Source organism: Chrysemys picta, chromosome 2 (genome assembly GCF_011386835.1).
Source record: "Chrysemys picta bellii isolate R12L10 chromosome 2, ASM1138683v2, whole genome shotgun sequence".
In the NCBI taxonomy this organism is placed as follows: domain Eukaryota; kingdom Metazoa; phylum Chordata; order Testudines; family Emydidae; genus Chrysemys; species Chrysemys picta.
The window spans coordinates 52,326,988-52,344,066 of record NC_088792.1 but is presented as its reverse complement, the minus strand read 5'-3'; the positions used below and the strand labels follow the sequence as shown (position 1 = coordinate 52,344,066).

General features: G+C 38.6%; 1 protein-coding gene across 1 annotated transcript in view; it reads left to right on the top strand.

Moving 5' to 3' along the window:
• Positions 1-17,079, top strand: part of LOC135981192 (angiopoietin-related protein 4-like) — a 107,300-nt gene that overhangs the window by 9,126 nt on the left and 81,095 nt on the right. Inside the window, exon 2 of the mRNA XM_065582443.1 lies at positions 265-329. Within this exon, the coding sequence (XP_065438515.1) occupies positions 265-329 (65 nt within the window). The remainder of the gene's footprint in view (positions 1-264; positions 330-17,079) is intronic.

Below are 17,079 nucleotides of genomic sequence, written 5' to 3'. Positions count from 1 at the left end.
AGCTTTCGTGGGTAAGAACCTCACTTCTTCAGATGCAAGTCTGGATATTGCATCTGGATATTCTGGATATTGTCCTCTAGATGAGAATTCTAGAGGAACAGTCATCAGAATTCTACTATATTTGATTGGCATGGTGTGTTTACCCTATGCATTGTAAATACATAAAACTTTAATACCTTGTCTGATTCATACTGAATTGGCTGATAAGTGGTTCCTAGATGATTGATTGTAAGTAATTTAATATATTTCTAATTTCTTTTATAGCTTGATCTTATTGTTCTGACTCCAGTGCTTTGGTGTCAAACCTGTGAGCAGAAAGGGCATTTTGGGTACAGCTGTGCAAACTTCAATCGTTTTGGCTCACTAGGGATTATACCAACTTTTGTCATGGTTTCAATTTGGCAGGATTCACATTCTGTAAATTTCAAATTCAAATGAACACTGAACATTCTTCTAATTCAGGGTTTATGGGCAGGAGACAGAAAATGTTGCAGAATTAGTTTTTCCTCACAAAACAATTGAACATTTGTGTGCTTTTTGCTCATAACAACAGGGCCCCTCTTTAAATTTAGGCATCAGTGAGTCACTTTAATAAATAACCTGTTTGTAAATATAGGTTCTATGCGTGATGGGAAAGGGGGGGTAGATAACATTAATAACGGTCAGTTTCCTTTCAGTTTGTATGTTGGCAAAATAATTGTCAGTTCCTCAGCATCCCCCATGCGCATACCAAGGTGGAGTTGAAGTAGTTAGTCAATAAGAAACATTCAAGGGCAATGCAAATGGACTACAAGGTTTTTCATCACACTTTATAGTTTTAAACTGTGCTGTTTATACCAACTAAAGAATTGTTTGCAGGGGGAAAAAAGCAGAGGACAGCAGAAGACATATGACACAATTTTCCCAAAATGGTTATCTTAGCTCTATATATTTAATTTGTAATAAGATTAGTTTCTATTTTATAGTGCTGCATTTGAATTAAGGTAATTTAATTACTTATGTTTGTATAATTGAAAATGATTCCATAAAATTGAATAATACTAATTAATAAATATGTACGTGTATTGGTTATATCTCAAATAGTTATATAACAAAAGGAGCAACACAATTACAAAACTCCCTATTTGTACATTACTAGAACAAATGGTCCAGAGGTTGATTAATATAACATTAACAGTATCAATAAGAAAGAAAAACTCTACACACTGGTCAAATTGTGATATCTTAAATAGGCAGCTGAAGTAAAGTCAGTGAGACAGACTCTGAGATTCAGAACAGAATTTGACTCAAGGCACAGTTTGACTCATAAATGCTAACTCTGTGCAGTAAAAACATTTCTATAAAATACATTGAGTATGAACCTGCTTTCCCTGGGATTTTTCAGGACCAAAGTGCGCCAAATCCTCTAGGTTAGTTGTTGTGGGTTGTTTTTGTTTGTTTGTTTGTTTGTTTGTTTATGCTTTAGCAAGTAATCCCCTGGAAACTACATAAATGGTTGTGTAGTGTGGGACCCAGGAGGGTGGGATATTATAACTAGAATGAAATGTTCAATTTAAGGACTGTATAGTAAATTACTTCTCTTGGTTCATTAAATATTCCCTTTGATACATGAGTTCTCTGTGACATTCTGGCAGCCATTTTAGTTTGTCTCTTTATATGAAGGAATTCTTCACATCATTATATTTAGGAGAGTTATTTGGAGACAATAAGACAGAGTCAAACATCATGACTAAAGAAAGCTTTTTAAAAAGGTGTGTTTCTGTTTTACTTCATTTTAAAGTAAAGCAGCAGGATTTATACTGAAAGGGCTCTTCTTACACTTTCTCTTCCATTCAGCTCTAAAGAATATAGAGAATGCTGCTTAGAGATGGGAGAAAACAAAGAACAGTTTTTAAATAAAACTAAGAGTAGGCCCAAAATCCTAGATCCAGACATTTCTAAAATCCAAGGCAAGATCTGGATCCATATTTTACTATTGGACCCTGTCTATATAATGGAAAAAACCAAAACCACAAATTTGAACATTCTGCACGTATGAGTGTTTGAAGTCTGGATCCAGACCTAGAATTTTTTACTTGGGTTCCTGTGGTCTAAGAAACTTAAAATGCTATATTCTGTAGGCTGGTTTGCTGTCCTTAATTCCTGAAGCTAAAGCTGCAGCATTTCCACAGTACAGCAATTCCCAGAGCCTTATTGTAATAGCAGTGGAGTCAGTGATGTCCATTCTACATGAACAGAACAGACTGTAGGTAAACTTCAAGATCTCCTTATTGATTATATATAGCCCTTAGTAAGCTGGGACCCTGGTATATGTATGACCTTCCTTTGCCCTTTAACCTCTGCACTCAACTAATATTAGCTGTCTTTTCTGTGCTTGCTATCTCAGTATTCAACCTATTTTAGATCAGACTGATTGTGAGACCTTCTTTGTGATAGGGACTCATACATAGAAAATGTGGCTGTTGTCATGGCTTACCTCTGGATGTACGGGGTGCTGGACTATCTACTGGGTTCGTTTTTTGTTGTTGTTTCTTTGTTTTTTGAATTAGGAAGAAACTTTCTCAGTAGATCTGTTCTGGAATTTTCCATTGGAATTATTTTCTGTCAGCAAACGCAATTGCTGCAAAATGAAAATTTTCTATGCCTATATTCATAATTACACTGGTGTAAGTGAGTGGAGAATCAGACCCTGATGCAGAAAATACAGCAAAACAAACAAAGCCCGGCACTGTTTGTATTCTCTGTGAATAAGGCAGAGGTTTTTCATTTCATAGACATTCACAGCTGCTGCAATGATCAGTAATTCTGAAGTCACATGACATTATGCCATATTAGCCCTAACAAAGACTTAGACGGAGGTTTTCATGTTAAGATTTTTATTTCTGGAACATAATTTGTGTTTTTGATTTTTAACTCTGATGCAAAAAGGAGGGAGATGTTGCAGCAGAGAGAGGGTGTTTTTTCTTCTTTTCTGACTTATTCTTATGATATCAACAATAGTGCTTGACAAATATAATGTTCCAGTCTACAATACTATATTATCTTTTCTTGGGTTACAATGGGTCAACTTTTAATCTAACTACAGTTACATTTCCAAAGCAACTTGTCTTTAAGTTTTTCACGTATGTTTTCTTTCAGTGTTCTCTGTATCTCTAGTCCACTGTAATCAACTATTAGTTTAGACTACAGCCAAGATTAGTGAAAGCACACACACATAAGGGGATGAACACCCAAGAGTACCAGCTGGAGCATATTGCAATAGGCTCTGCAGTTTTTGTAACAATCAGTCCAACCGATATGGAATTGATGGTTCTGATACTTACCCCATTGCTGCATTCTTTGTGCTTTGAGAGAACTGTTCAGCAAATGGAGAGCCTTATAGAACAGCAGCCATGTTTATTGCCAGCCTCAGGTACTATTATCAAACAGCAACCAACAACAGTACTTTTTCTTTGGATCCTGTAATGGGGGAGGATGACTAAATTCAATGAGGCTTTATTGGAATGACAAGCTATACAAATGTTACTAAATATAAAAGTGGCAATAGCAATGGTATAAAGACATAAGGTGACAGAGTGGGTGGGAGGAAAGAATAGAAAGAGGGTGGAAGTGAAGGAGCATACAAGGATTGAGTGGGGAGATTGGAAGGTGTGTGAAAGGGGAGGGTGGGAAGAGGAGAAGAGGCTAGGAAATACAGCCTAGATGGAGCTACTACAACATGGGTGCGTATCTGGTTGGAAAACTGTTCCCAGAGAATAGATATCAGTGGGTCACAGTCAAGATGGAAGGGCATATCTGGTGGGGTCCCTCAGAGATTGGTCCTGGGTCTGGTTCTGTTCAATATCTTCAAAAAGATTTAGATGGGGTTCAAATTCAAAATGATCTGGACAAACTGGAGAAATGGTCTGAGTAAATAAGATGAAATTCAATAAAGAGAAATGCAAAGTACTCCATTGAGCAAAGAACAATCAATTGCACACATACAAAATGGGAAATGACTGCCTAGAAAGGAGTACTGCAGAAAGGAAACTTAGGGTTTTAGTGTATCACAAGCTAAATATGAGTGAACAGTGTAACACCATAAGAAAAAAAGCAAACAGCATGCTGAGATGTATTAGCAGGAGTGTTGTAAGCAAGACACAAGAAGTAATTCTTCCGCTCTACTCCACCCTAATAAAGCCTTAACTGGAGTATTGTGTCCAGTTCTGGGTGCCACATTTCAGGAAAGATGTGGAAAAATTGGAAAGAAAAAGTCCAGAGGAGAGCAACAAAAATGATTAGAAAACATGACCTATGGGGAACGATTGACAAAAACTGTGTTTGTTTAGTCTGGAGAAGGGAAGACTGAGAGAGGACATGATAACAGTTTTCAAGTACGTAAGCCGTTGTTACAAGGAGGAGGGTGAAAATTTGTTCTCCTTAACCTCTGAGGATAGGACTAGAAGCAATAGGCTTAATTTTCAGCAAGGGAAGTTTGGGCTGGACATTAGGAAAAACTGTCTGTCAGGATAGTTAAACACTGGAATAAATTGCCTAGGGAAGTTGTGGAATCTCCGTCATTGGCGGCTTTTAAGAACAAGTTAGACAAACACCTGTCAGGGATGGTCTAGTTATTATATAGTCCTGCCTTGAGTTCAGGGGATTGGACTAAATGACCTATTCAAGTCCCTTCCCATCCTACACTTCTATGATTCTATGATCTAGGTCATGGTTACAAATATTAATTCCTTTGTCAGTATCCATTGACTCCAATGGTTACTATTGCATCTTCCTTTATAAAGCAAAACAACTCAAATGCAAATACCAGATCAAAATACAGTACTGACCACTAACTGATATATTCAAATAATAAACCATGTAAATGACCTGACTCCTCCTGACTGATGAAAAGATTATTCTAACATTTTATTGGACATCTGTCACTAGCCACTCTCTGGATCCCAGTGGGCTTTCTAATCACATGGCTGGTTTTTACCCTCAAAACAATTCTCTCTACATTATCCAGTGTGGCACCAAGGTAGATCATTTTCTGAAGGCTAGACTTTGCTTTTCACTGTGATTTCTTGAACATGGCTTCCAAAGGCTTGTGGTCTTTCTTCTCTGCTAACGGCCAAAGTCAGTTGTCAGCATTACTTTTCAAATTTGAATACAATTTTGTTGTGCTTTAATCATAGAATCATAGAATATCAGGGTTGGAAGGGACCTCAGGAGGTCATCTAGTCTAACCCCCTGCTCAAAGCAGGACCAATTCCTAACTAAGTCATCACAGCCAGGGGTTTGTCAAGCCTGACCTTAAAAACCTCTAAGGAAGGAGATTCCACCACCTCCCTAGGTAACCCATTCCGGTGCTTCACTACCCTCCTAGTGAAAAAGTGTTTCCTAATATCCAACCTAAACCTCCCCCACTGCAACTTGAGACCATTACTCCTTGTTCCATCATCTGGTGCCACTGAGAACAATCTAGATCCATCCTCTTTAGAACCCCCTTTCAGGTAGTTGAAAGCAGCTATCAAATCCCCCCTCATTCTTCTATTCTGCAGACTAAACAATCCCAGTTCCCTCAGCCTCTCCTCATAAGTCATGTGCTCTAGCCCCCTAATCATTTTTGTTGCCCTCCACTGGACTCTCCAATTTTTCCACATCCTTCTGTTGTGTGGGGCCCAAAACTGGACACACTACTCCAGATGAGGCCTCACCAATGTCGAATAGGGGGGAATGATCATGTCCCTCGATCTGCTGGCAATGCCCCTACTTATAAAGCCCAAAATGCCGTTAGCCTTCTTGGCAACAAGGGCACAATGTTGACTCATATCCAGCTTCTCATCCATTGTAACCCCGAGGTCCTTTTCTGCAGAACTGCTGCCTAGCCATTCGGTCCCTAGTCTGTAGCAGTGCATGGTAATCTTCCAACCTAAGTGCAGGACTATGCACTTGTCCTTGTTGAACCTCATCAGATTTCTTTTAGCGCAATCCTCCAATTTGTCTAGGTCACACTGGACCCTATCCCTACCCTCCAGCGTATCTACCTCTCCCCCCAGCTTAGTGTAATCCGCGAACTTCCTGAGGGTGCAAGCCATCCCATCATCCAGATCATTAATAAAGATGTTGAACAAAACCGGCCCCAGGACCAACCGTTCGGGCACTCTGCTAGATACCGGCTGCCAACTAGACATGGAGCCATTGATCACTACCCGTTGAGCCCGACAATCTAGACAGCTTTCTTTCCACCTTATAGTCCATTCATCCAGCCCATACTTCCTTAACTTGCAGGCAAGAATACTGTGGGAGACCATATCAAAAGCTTTGCTAAAGTCAAGGAATAACACATCCACTGCTTTCCCCTCATCCACAGATCAAGTTATCTCCTCATAGAAGGCAATTAGGTTAGTCAGGCATGACTTGCCCTTGGTGAATCCATGCTCACTGTTCCTGATCACTTTCCTCTCCTCTAAGTGCTTCAGAATTTATTCCTTGAGGACCTGCTCCGTGATTTTTCCAGGGACTGAGGTAAGGCTGACTGGTCTGTAGTTCCCTGGTTCTCCTTCTTGCCTTTTTTAAAGATGGGCACTATTTTTGCCTTTTTCCAATTGTCCGGGACCTCCCCCGATTGCCATGAGTTTTCAAAGATAATGGCCAATGGCTCTGCAATCACATCTGCCAAGTCCTTTAGCACCATTGGATGCAGCGCATCCGGCCCCATGGATTTGTGCTCATCCAGCTTTTCTAAATCAGTGTTTAAGAAGCATTTGCCACTGGGTGACCAACTTGTACAAGGATGGCTTCGAACCCATGTGAGTTTGCATCAACTGAGTTCTTAGGCTAGGCTCTATATTAATCTCAAAATACTTTAGTATTGGTACTTCTGTTATCATGGGTGGGGTATTTTAAATACCTGAATGCTTTTATATTTCCAGTCATCAGTGTTATTCTGTCCTGTCCTGAAGCAGTACTCTAAGTGGAGCATTCTACTGAACACAGGATGCATTTACTTAGATGTTTTGAGCTGCTGAAGAATCTCTGTAAGACTTTCTTGTTTTGGGGTCTTTCTTTTTATATAATTGACTTTACCTTTCTTGGGCCTAGCTTGAGTTTTGTTCCTGAACATGTGTCCTACATGACTAATCTCAGTCAACTCAACCTGGCATTTGGTCCTATTCAATTCAAGGAGCTGATCTTTGTTTTGTTGCAGAACATTGCAGTATTTTCTTGTGGTGTTGGTAATTTTTGCCCCAAAGTAGCAGATCATCAAATACTTCCATTCCACCCACATACTCAAAGATTCAGTACATGTTGCTTTGGTACATGTTGGACTAATATTCTCTTGTCATTGGGAAGCAAAGTATGAGTTGAATTTGACTGGATGGGAAAATAAGAAGTTATTGAATTAACTCAGATACCAACTGACTAGGTTAAAAGAATGGTCACTGTAAAAAACCATACTAGTTAAATATTTGCATAGATCCATAAGATTTGAATAAAACTTCACAACCAAGTGCTGTTCCATGAGGACAATCTGGGACGGCTTCTCTAGATTTCAAAATGCCTGTGTATTTTCAGTTTTGGATGCAAGTCATGGATGCTGGCAGGTCTACTTGATACTGAAAAGTGCAAAACCCTTCCTTCTTTTGGCAGATAAATGTTTAAAAAAGTTTGGTTTGTAACCAAAGTTAATGATCATTTGTCAACCATTCAGATTCACACAATTTAGCTTTATTACAAAGCTCTATCACATGTTACTCAATGGTTTCACTTGCTGTTGGTTCCTTGTAAAGAAAACATGCCCTTCCTAAGTTGTTTGTGTAGTTGTAGCCATGTTGGTACAGGCGTATTAGAGAGACAAGGTAGGTGAGGTAATACCTTGTATTGGTCCAACTTCTGTTTGTGAAAGAAACAAGCTTTTGAGCTTACACACAGCTCTTTCTCAGGTTTGGGAAAGGTACTCAGAGTATCATAGCAAAATACAAGGTGGAACAGAGTCTTAAGCATATGCAGTTAACATACATTGCAAGAGACTATTCAAGGACAAAGGAGGATTAGTGCGTTACTAGACACTAAAAATCCGGGACTGAAAAAAAGATACTGGATTTATGGCTCTTTACAACAATCTGTAACCCACTAATCCCCTTCTTTGTCCCAGGCCTGAAGAAGAGCTCTCTGTAACCTCAAAAGCTTATCTCTTTCACCAACAGAGGTTGGTCCAATAAAAGATATTACCTCTGCTTGTCTTTCCCAAGTGACATTCTTGCATAAATCAAAGCATTCTTCAAATTTTTGAATGAATTTGCATAGAAGTTTACCGCTTCTTTACATTACCACTGAAATGTATTGTAAATCTTGAATACCTTTAGGTAGCCACATGGAGAAGTATGAAGATTTCATTCTTTCTGGTTTCTCTTCAATGCTACATTCTGCTGGCAAATTTGTAAGGGTAGGTACCACGTCCTCCAATTCTCTGCCAAGTTTACTTCCATGTACAGGAATTTATTTCTTGGCTTAGTCACATGATATTGGTAAGAGCCAGAAAAGGTTTATGCCTATGTCATGTGACAGGGGTCAATATCCATTAACTTCACTTTCTACTGTTACAGCAGTGGGAGAAGAATTTCCATGAGTAACATATAGTTAATTTAGGGAACAAGGTAGTCAAACAACATGTGATGTCAGAAGGAGAACCAAGCAACAAAGAAACGCAAACTAAATACAAACACAATTAATTCTTCAAGAACTGCTAACTGTGTCTCTGCTTTGAATATTTGCTCTTCATAATTTGCTACTCATATTCTGTAATTCGTCACCTAAATCACATGGTATAATTTCTTCTCTCTGAATGGGTGATTCTCAGAAAAGCAGCTTTCATGATTGTCAAGTGTACACTACCAGTATAAATAGTTATGCAAATAGTTATTAGCATGATAACGCACAATACTACATGTGAATAAAAACTTGCTTGTATGAATGTTTGCAGACAGTGAATAAAAGGGGCTGTGAATTCTGTCCAAGCAAATTTGCTGCTTTTATTCAAAGTATATACTTTTAGCACTCTTTGTGCACATTTATCTGTAACTTTTGGTCAATGCTGACTCTTTAATGGCAACTACTACAAATATTGAATTTGTCACCACATCTTTAATAGCTTAAATTTGCAAGTCACTGGTGAGTTGAAGTTCTTATGTATCTGTGCTTTTTGGTTGCTTTCCTTTTCTACTTCCCTTGGTACAATAATAATTAATAATCTCAGAGAAGAGGAACTAGTTACCTTTTTAAATAGCAAAAGGTAGGTTAAGTGTGATATAGTCCACTCTCCTGCTAGTCAATATTGGTAAATAAAACTCCTATCAGTATCCATCTCTCTCTTTCACTCACTCACACACACACACACTCACGAATATAGGACGGTATAGCTGAATTTGTTACTAAAATATAAACTGGCTATACAGTCTATATAAAAACTCTCTTTCTTTATTATGATGATTTTACAATCTCTATTGAAAAGAAGTGATTTAACCCCAATGCTACCCAATGTCTTGTGAATTTATGCCCACGCCTCACTCTTTGATTATGGTAATGCCTCTGATAGCATCAGCACAATAATTAATAGCAGGTTTTGTCAATTTTCTGCTTGACAAAATCCACCCAAAGCCTTACCTCCATCATACCACATCATAAAGGATTACATTATTTCCTTCTCTTTTTAACCTCTTCACTTCTGCTTGGCCGTGTATATACAGCACAGGCTCTATTTCCAGAAGTGCTGAGTTCCTAAATCTCCAGGTGAAGTAAAAGGACTCTGCACCCTGGAAAGTCAAGCCCTAGATGTTTTGCAGCATTTTGCCAGAAATGCATTCCCTCAAATAGAATGTCAAGGACACCATGGAATAATTTATTTCTGAGATATACCTTTTGCATCAGTCAATGTGCTATGGGTTAAACAACACTATTGACAGTTATAATTTACAACAGGCTATATAGAAATTATTAATAGAGGAAAAACCGGAAATATCAACAGGAATTATCTTACAAATTATTTACTTTCAAGTACATTAAAATCGTGCAATCTTAGCAGGACTGTCTGTATCACAACACTTACCTGCCTCCTGGCAACAGAGTTATAAAGGCAAAGTGTGTGTCTCATTCCACTTGTGATATTATAATGAGATGTGAGCCTACATTAAAGAGTAGCATGTTTGTTTTCTGAGGGAAATTCCCCAGGTATTACAGAATGCCAGGCAGCCTTCCTATCTGTCTGCTTTGTTGTTGGTATGTTTCATAAATGTAATTCAAATGCAACTGAACAGTTTTCATTGCAAAGCATCAGGTTTTGAAACTAGAAAGACATGATATGCATATGGTGTTTTATTATGATGTGTATTAAAAAGAAATCTTAGTCTAGATCATTTGCTGTTCTATACGGGAAAGGGTCACTTAAGCACCCCTCTACAAAGGGGGAAAACGTGTTTCTACTGTCTTTTCTGTCTCCATTTTGAGTGTGGGCTGCCTGCTGCTTATTCTGCATTCAGTTCTCTAAAAAGCTTATTAATGTGGTCTAGAGGGAGACTGTCAGAAATGGCAGACCGAATCAAGGGATTTTTCTTCAACATCCAAATGACATGCTGCAGCGAGAGAATTAAACAGATGACTAACCAGTGCCTTTTTGTCTGCAGATGAAGATGGGATTGCCAACTTGTAAACCAGAGACTGACATTTGGGTGGATTAAACCGTCCTGTTGTTGTACTGCTAGTTTCTAATCACTAGTGCTTTCTTGATCTCAAGTGTCTCAGCTGAAAGCCTTCCCAGTTCTCGGAGACTTGTTTGCTGAAACCCTCAGCAGAGCTTTTGCTGTAAACATTTATCCACAGAGAAGCACTGCTCTGACACTGACTGAGGAGAATAGTTGGCTTCTAGGTATTTAATTAAAACATTAAGCAGAAAAAGCTTTAGTGTCAACATTCACGAGTGCTTTGCTATAGCTAAGGGTTGCTATAATTGAGTTTTCCAGCAAATGCTCGGACTCCCCCCTCCCCACTTTCTTCTCAGAGAGCTGGAATAGCTTGAGGTTCGCTTAGCCTCATGCTGTTAGTTGTGGCTCAGAGACTATGCCCCATGCTGTCATCCTCCTGATTCTTTCAATCTGGTTGTTAGCTTTAATTTCTAAAATCAAGATTGGATGGCAACAAGGGGCTCTAATGAAAAGTAAAAAAAATAATTTGTTAAACAACGTTAAGAATTCTTATTTGCAACAGCACATAATGTGGTCAAGCTGAATGTTTTCTGGTTTTGCGAATCATCAAATTCCCTTCACCATGTAATATTAAGAAGAAGAAAACACTGTTTGGAAACTAAATGTATCATAATAGATGTATCATTTCAATTCAGGTTCCCTGTGTGCCACCATTTTGATTTACACCATTGTCAAAACTCTATACCTTACCATAACATGGACATTTTTATTAGAAATTGCCCTTAGAAATGAGAGGACTCTCAATGACGTGTGTGTGTGTGTGTGTGTGTGTGTGTGTGTGTGTGTGTGTGTTGATTTGGTTCGTCATGTTAGTACCTACAAAAGAACAGCTTCATTTTCTTAAAAAATCCTACATTTGCCAGCTTGGAAGTAATAGAAAGACATTTAGTAATACTTTATTACCGCACTTTTCTGAAAAGGAGCAAGCTTAAAAAACACTCCTTTTGTTCAGATATTCTGTGCATGGACCATTGAAGGTAATAAACCGAGATTGCCCATGCAATTCTCTTCAATGCACTGAATCAAATGAGAGGGTGTTATCCCTTTGAGAAAATAGAAAGGTATAGATTTCACATAACATCCTGAAACAGTCAAGATGGTTTCTCAAAGACAGAAAAAGCAGTGTTTGCTGCTCCGAGACTAACTTCTGATATTCTGCATTCAGAAATAAAGAAACTGATGACAAAACGTCTCCTGTGGAGATTCATGTTCTTAAGAAATTTCATTTTTTCCTAACTTCCTTAAGAGTATCCTTGTTGTCATCGCTCATATCTTGGTGAGTAGAAGTCAAAAGGCCCAGTTCTAAGTAAAGCCAGTTACAGGTTTGGTGCTCTCTAAAGGTAATATAATATTTTCCCCTATGCTGCAGCGACAATATAGAGGAGAAAGTCTGGTTTAGGCTAGTGAAAAACAGTTAGTTTGTCTTTGTAGTTGCCAGGCCTTTGGGGCTACTCCCTTGGCCTTGCATCTTCCAAAAGGAATGCTGTGACTGCAGCTATCTCTCACCAGCTCAGACTTTTCAAATGGTGCCAGATCCTCCTTGCTGCTGTTGCTTTACTTCCCTTTACTTCCTACTTGATACACTCAGGCAAATACTTGTTTTTCTCACCACAATTAGTATGTAATGATGCCATGGAATGCAGAATGTGGAATTGTGTGGAACCAAACATCTCATTTCATTTATGATCCTTTTAAAAAAAAAAAAACACACATCTACAATCACTGAATGCAAGGAATTAGCATGATCCAATTATTGAAATATCATTGAGCACTCCATGTCGCCAGACAAGCTTTAGAGCTGAAACAGTAAGGATAGTAATGTAATGACTACATTCTGACAAATATTGAATGTATATTGTAAATATAAAGAATATAATGGCTACAGTTTGACAAATATTAGAGCAGTAACAGGGCTACTCTGTCTTGTGTGGGGAGCTAATTCTTATTCTGTACTGAGTTCAGAAGAGCCATGGTTTAGCATTAGCATGAACACTTCCCCTCCTTTCCATGCTTGCCATTTTCCTCTCTATGTGGTAATATCCACATCCATGCCCCACATCACAACTGTTTAGTTGTTTGATTTAGTTGCAGACTAATAGTGGTGCAAACCCATCAGAGGAATTTTTTACACATCCCTTAAGATGTAAAACAGTCACTCAATTAACTTAATACAACCAGAGTCAATACATGTCTCCATTTTGGGAGAAGGGAATACTAGACACCAGTATTGGAATAACTTTTGAAGGAAAGCTCTAAATAACACAATAAAAAAAGGGAATATTTTTTCTTGATTGAGGAAGATTATGCTGCCAGTATAAAGAAACATTATCTTGATTCATTCTATTTAATTTATCTCCTTGTGCATGTGCTCATTCACACACACAAATATGTGTATATATGTTGTACCTTCAGCAAAATATATATTCTTTTTTCTTCCTCTCAGGGATGTGAGAAGTCATGACCTATACAATTAATACTACAGCTGATTGGAAAATGTTTTTGTTTGTTTTTCTTTCTTTCCCAAAATAAAATTTTAACTTTTTGTCAACAAAGCGAAAACCAGAAAAAACAAAATTCTTCAGATAAAAGCTGCTGAAATTTTTTAAAAAATGGTTTTCAGGTTTTTGAAAAATCAAATTTTGGAGGAAAGTAGAATTTTTCTATGAAGATTTTAGTTAAGTTGAAAACCAAATCTTCCATCAAAAAAGTATTGACAGACATTTTTCAACCAACCTAGTTAATAATATTAAAACAAAGTTTGCACTGCATGATACTGTAATTTTATATTCTGTGACTTAAAATATAAATTAGATGAGACAAAAATATAACAAACGTCTATAAGAAAACATGAAATATCTTTGGGGAAGTGAGTTAATATAATTAATTGAAAGGCTGAAAACCTACATAGTGATTAAAAACAAAACAAACTAGGCACTGATTGTCCTACATTGTCATATATTTTCACCATTTTGTAGCAATTTGGAAGGCACTACCTAAGGTCTGGAAATGCTTTAAAATTCATTAATAAAAATGGACTATATCCCTTTAAAATTTCGGTTAGCAAATTGGAGAAGTAATTAGTATATGGATGCACCCCTAAGACTGTGGGCTTGAAAGGACTGTTTATTTTCTGCCTTGCAGCTGTGTGTAAAACCCACTGAGAGAAACTTGTTACCAATTACCGGTTTAGAAGCTTGAAGTGAAGACAGCAGGTACCAAGAGAGTAAAAAGTCTAACCCACAAATAACTATACAACACTGAGATTCCTTAAGACCAGCTGTTAACAAAGCAAAGGGAAAAAATATACCCACTGAGAAGTAGAAAATGCAGAGGAGAAAAGATGGGTTAACTGTGACACAGAAGAAAGGGTTCAGACCACAAGGTTCCAATGACACAGAGCAGATCAATTGATGCAGTCCAGAAAACCAATACATTTTAAATGATGTTGGAGATCTGGGAATGTTCAATCAGCAAGTCACTTCTATAGGACAAAATATACACTGAATATTGTATTTCAAAATTATTCAGTTTTGAAAAAGAAGGAGGGAAACCATTAATGTCAGCAGTTTCAAGGAAATTAGTCCATGTCTGAGTGGGAAAGAGGCTTTATCCGTCAATTTAAACAACTTTGTAGCATTGACCAGGAAAAATGAAAGACCTAGTGCTATGCTTGGAGACAAGAAACATTTATTAGCTAGTATCCAAAAAAGCAAATGAACAAGGAGAGAGAAACTAAGCTCAGGAAAAGTCATGCTTTGTTAACAGCTGGTCTTAAGGAATCTGAGTGTTGTACAGTTATTTGTGGGTTAGACTTTTTACTCTCTTGGTACCTGCTGTCTCACTTCAAAGTAATCAGCTTTGGACTTGGAAACCAGGAATACTACATCCAGGGATAGTAGACTGGGGGTCTGCAGTCAGACTGCAGTATGGTAGTAAGAGATAAGAATGCAGTGGACAACAAAATAATTCATCAGCCCTAGTCCTCAACAGAAGCCAGTGAGCCCTCAGTACAACTCAATAGGGGGAAGGGCCTGTAAAGGTGGCATGAATCCAACACTTTGCTCCTCCAATTCTGAGCCACTTGTTTTCCTGCTAGTCCGTCAGCATAACTCTGAGCAGCCCGATGGCTGTTCTAAGTTAAGTCAGCTGACAATGGCTCCAGTGTGTTAATAGAGCAACTGAGGATCACCACATGTCTCCTCACTCCTGGTCATGTCCCTTGCACACACCACAGCCTACAATGAGGAGTGGGAGACATAAGCTTCTGTGCCACCAAAAGATCCTTCAACGTTGGAGTGATAATCCTCCGGCATTAAAGCAGCCCCAGTGCAGTCCAGGATCAAGACCACTGATTTTAAATGTTTAAAATGGATGTATCATGCATTTCCCACTGTGGTGAGCTGGCTAATATAGAAGGGTTAATGTCATGGCCTGCTTCTTCCTTTCCTCCCCACCCCACCCTGTTTGGTGAGCCTGGGATTCCTAACCTCAGAAAATCTCAAACTGCTCTACAAATATAAACCTCATTATATTCTTGTGAGAGAGGTAAGAAAATCTTTTTCCTTGGTATTTCAAGCCGACCAGAGATAGAAAGTAACAGAACTGACATGACAAAGCCTGTTCTCTTATTTCTAGCCCTATCTATCATGACTAAGAGAGATGGCTACTATGGAGAAAGTTCTAAACTCTAGTTCCACAAAGGGATTTAGGCACCTAACTGCAATTTTAGGCACTTAAGTCCAACTTTTAAGCACCACAGAGATCTTCAAATGCCTGCTCAGCTGCCACCTAACCACATATGCAACTAAATTTCTAGATGCCTATGTTTCTCCCAATCAGCATGTCAAAATTACCTAAGTCCTGATGGTGCCAAGCAGCTCAGCATCGTAGTGTTGGTAGGATTCACAAACTAGGTGTTGCGCTGCCTCTCCCGTCTGATGGGCCTGATCTGGTAGGCATGTTCTGAGCATGCCTGACCTGCAGAAAAGGGAACTGGAGGCAAATAGATTGGGATTTGGTTGTGTGTGTGCCTGTGTCTGCCAAGGCTTGAATCTCCACTCCACCTGATTTGGAGCTCCCACGTCCCAGGTCAGTGTCCTAGCCTTGGGTATTCTAGGATGGGAATCTCACCTATTGTAGCTCTTCCACTTTGTATAAATAATTAAATATCCATTGGGCCAGAATGAGAATGAATCGACAGCCCACCACTTAATCTGGGAGATGGAAAACCAGGGTGTAAGTTGCTGCTACAAATCAGGCAGAGTAGGGATTTGAAAACAGGCCTCCCACATCCTAGCTGAGGCAACACCAGGCTATTGGCTAAAATAGAATAGGTGTCTTTCTTTCTCTCCTTCATTTTAGTGTCTGTTTTTTCACAAGAACAGGATAACCTGCTTTAGGCACCTAATTCCAGGAGTTTTATGGCTGAGAATCCGAAGAAAAGAAAGCTACCTCTCCCCAGCCTGGAGTGAGGCATCTAACGGTCTCAGAGGGGCAAGATGTAAACCTTACCTCTCTCCTCAGTATTTCCTATTGACTAATTTAAGCAGCTCCCCACTCAGCTTGCTGGCTTCTGAGAATCCCATTCTTAGGCACCTAACTGTCCCCATGCATTGTATAGGGAACCTGGGTTCCTAATTTGGGTCTGTGAATTCCGCTGGGTAGTAGGGGACCTAAAAGAGAGGCAATTCAACACCTAAGTACCTGTGTGGATCTAGCCCTAACTATCTAATCTTTTCTGAGATTATCACTATTTCTACTTTATGCAGTTCTTGGGAACCAAGTATGGGAATACATGGGAATGTGGGGTTTTATAACAAAATTAAATGTTCCAATGAGGGAGTTAGGAAAGACAAGGTGCAAGATCTTTGGACTGTAGACAGAGTGAAATCCTGGATCTATTGAAGTCAATGGGAGTTTTGCCATTGAGTTCAATGGAGCCAGGATTTCACACATAATATATCAGGAGCTCATTCAAAGCCTACTGCATTCAGTAGAAAAAGACTTTCAACATTGGGTTTTGGATCAGGCCCAAGCACAGAAAGTATTTGAAAGCAAGAACAAAGCTTTTATTTAATTTTTACAAAAGTAGAATATAAAATGTTTTTTGCAGGTTGGCTCCTTTTTTCCATTTTCAGCTTTTTATAGCTTGTAACTAAAAATTGAAGGTTATTTTTTTTATAGTCAGAGGTCATAACAAAACACTAGACAATTACAGTTGAGAAAATGCAAGTTCTTATAGCACATGCTATTTAAATATGAGTTACTGAATACAATATATCATATCAGGAAACATACCCAAGCTTAATATGAACTGGTGTTAATCTGACAGAAGAACATT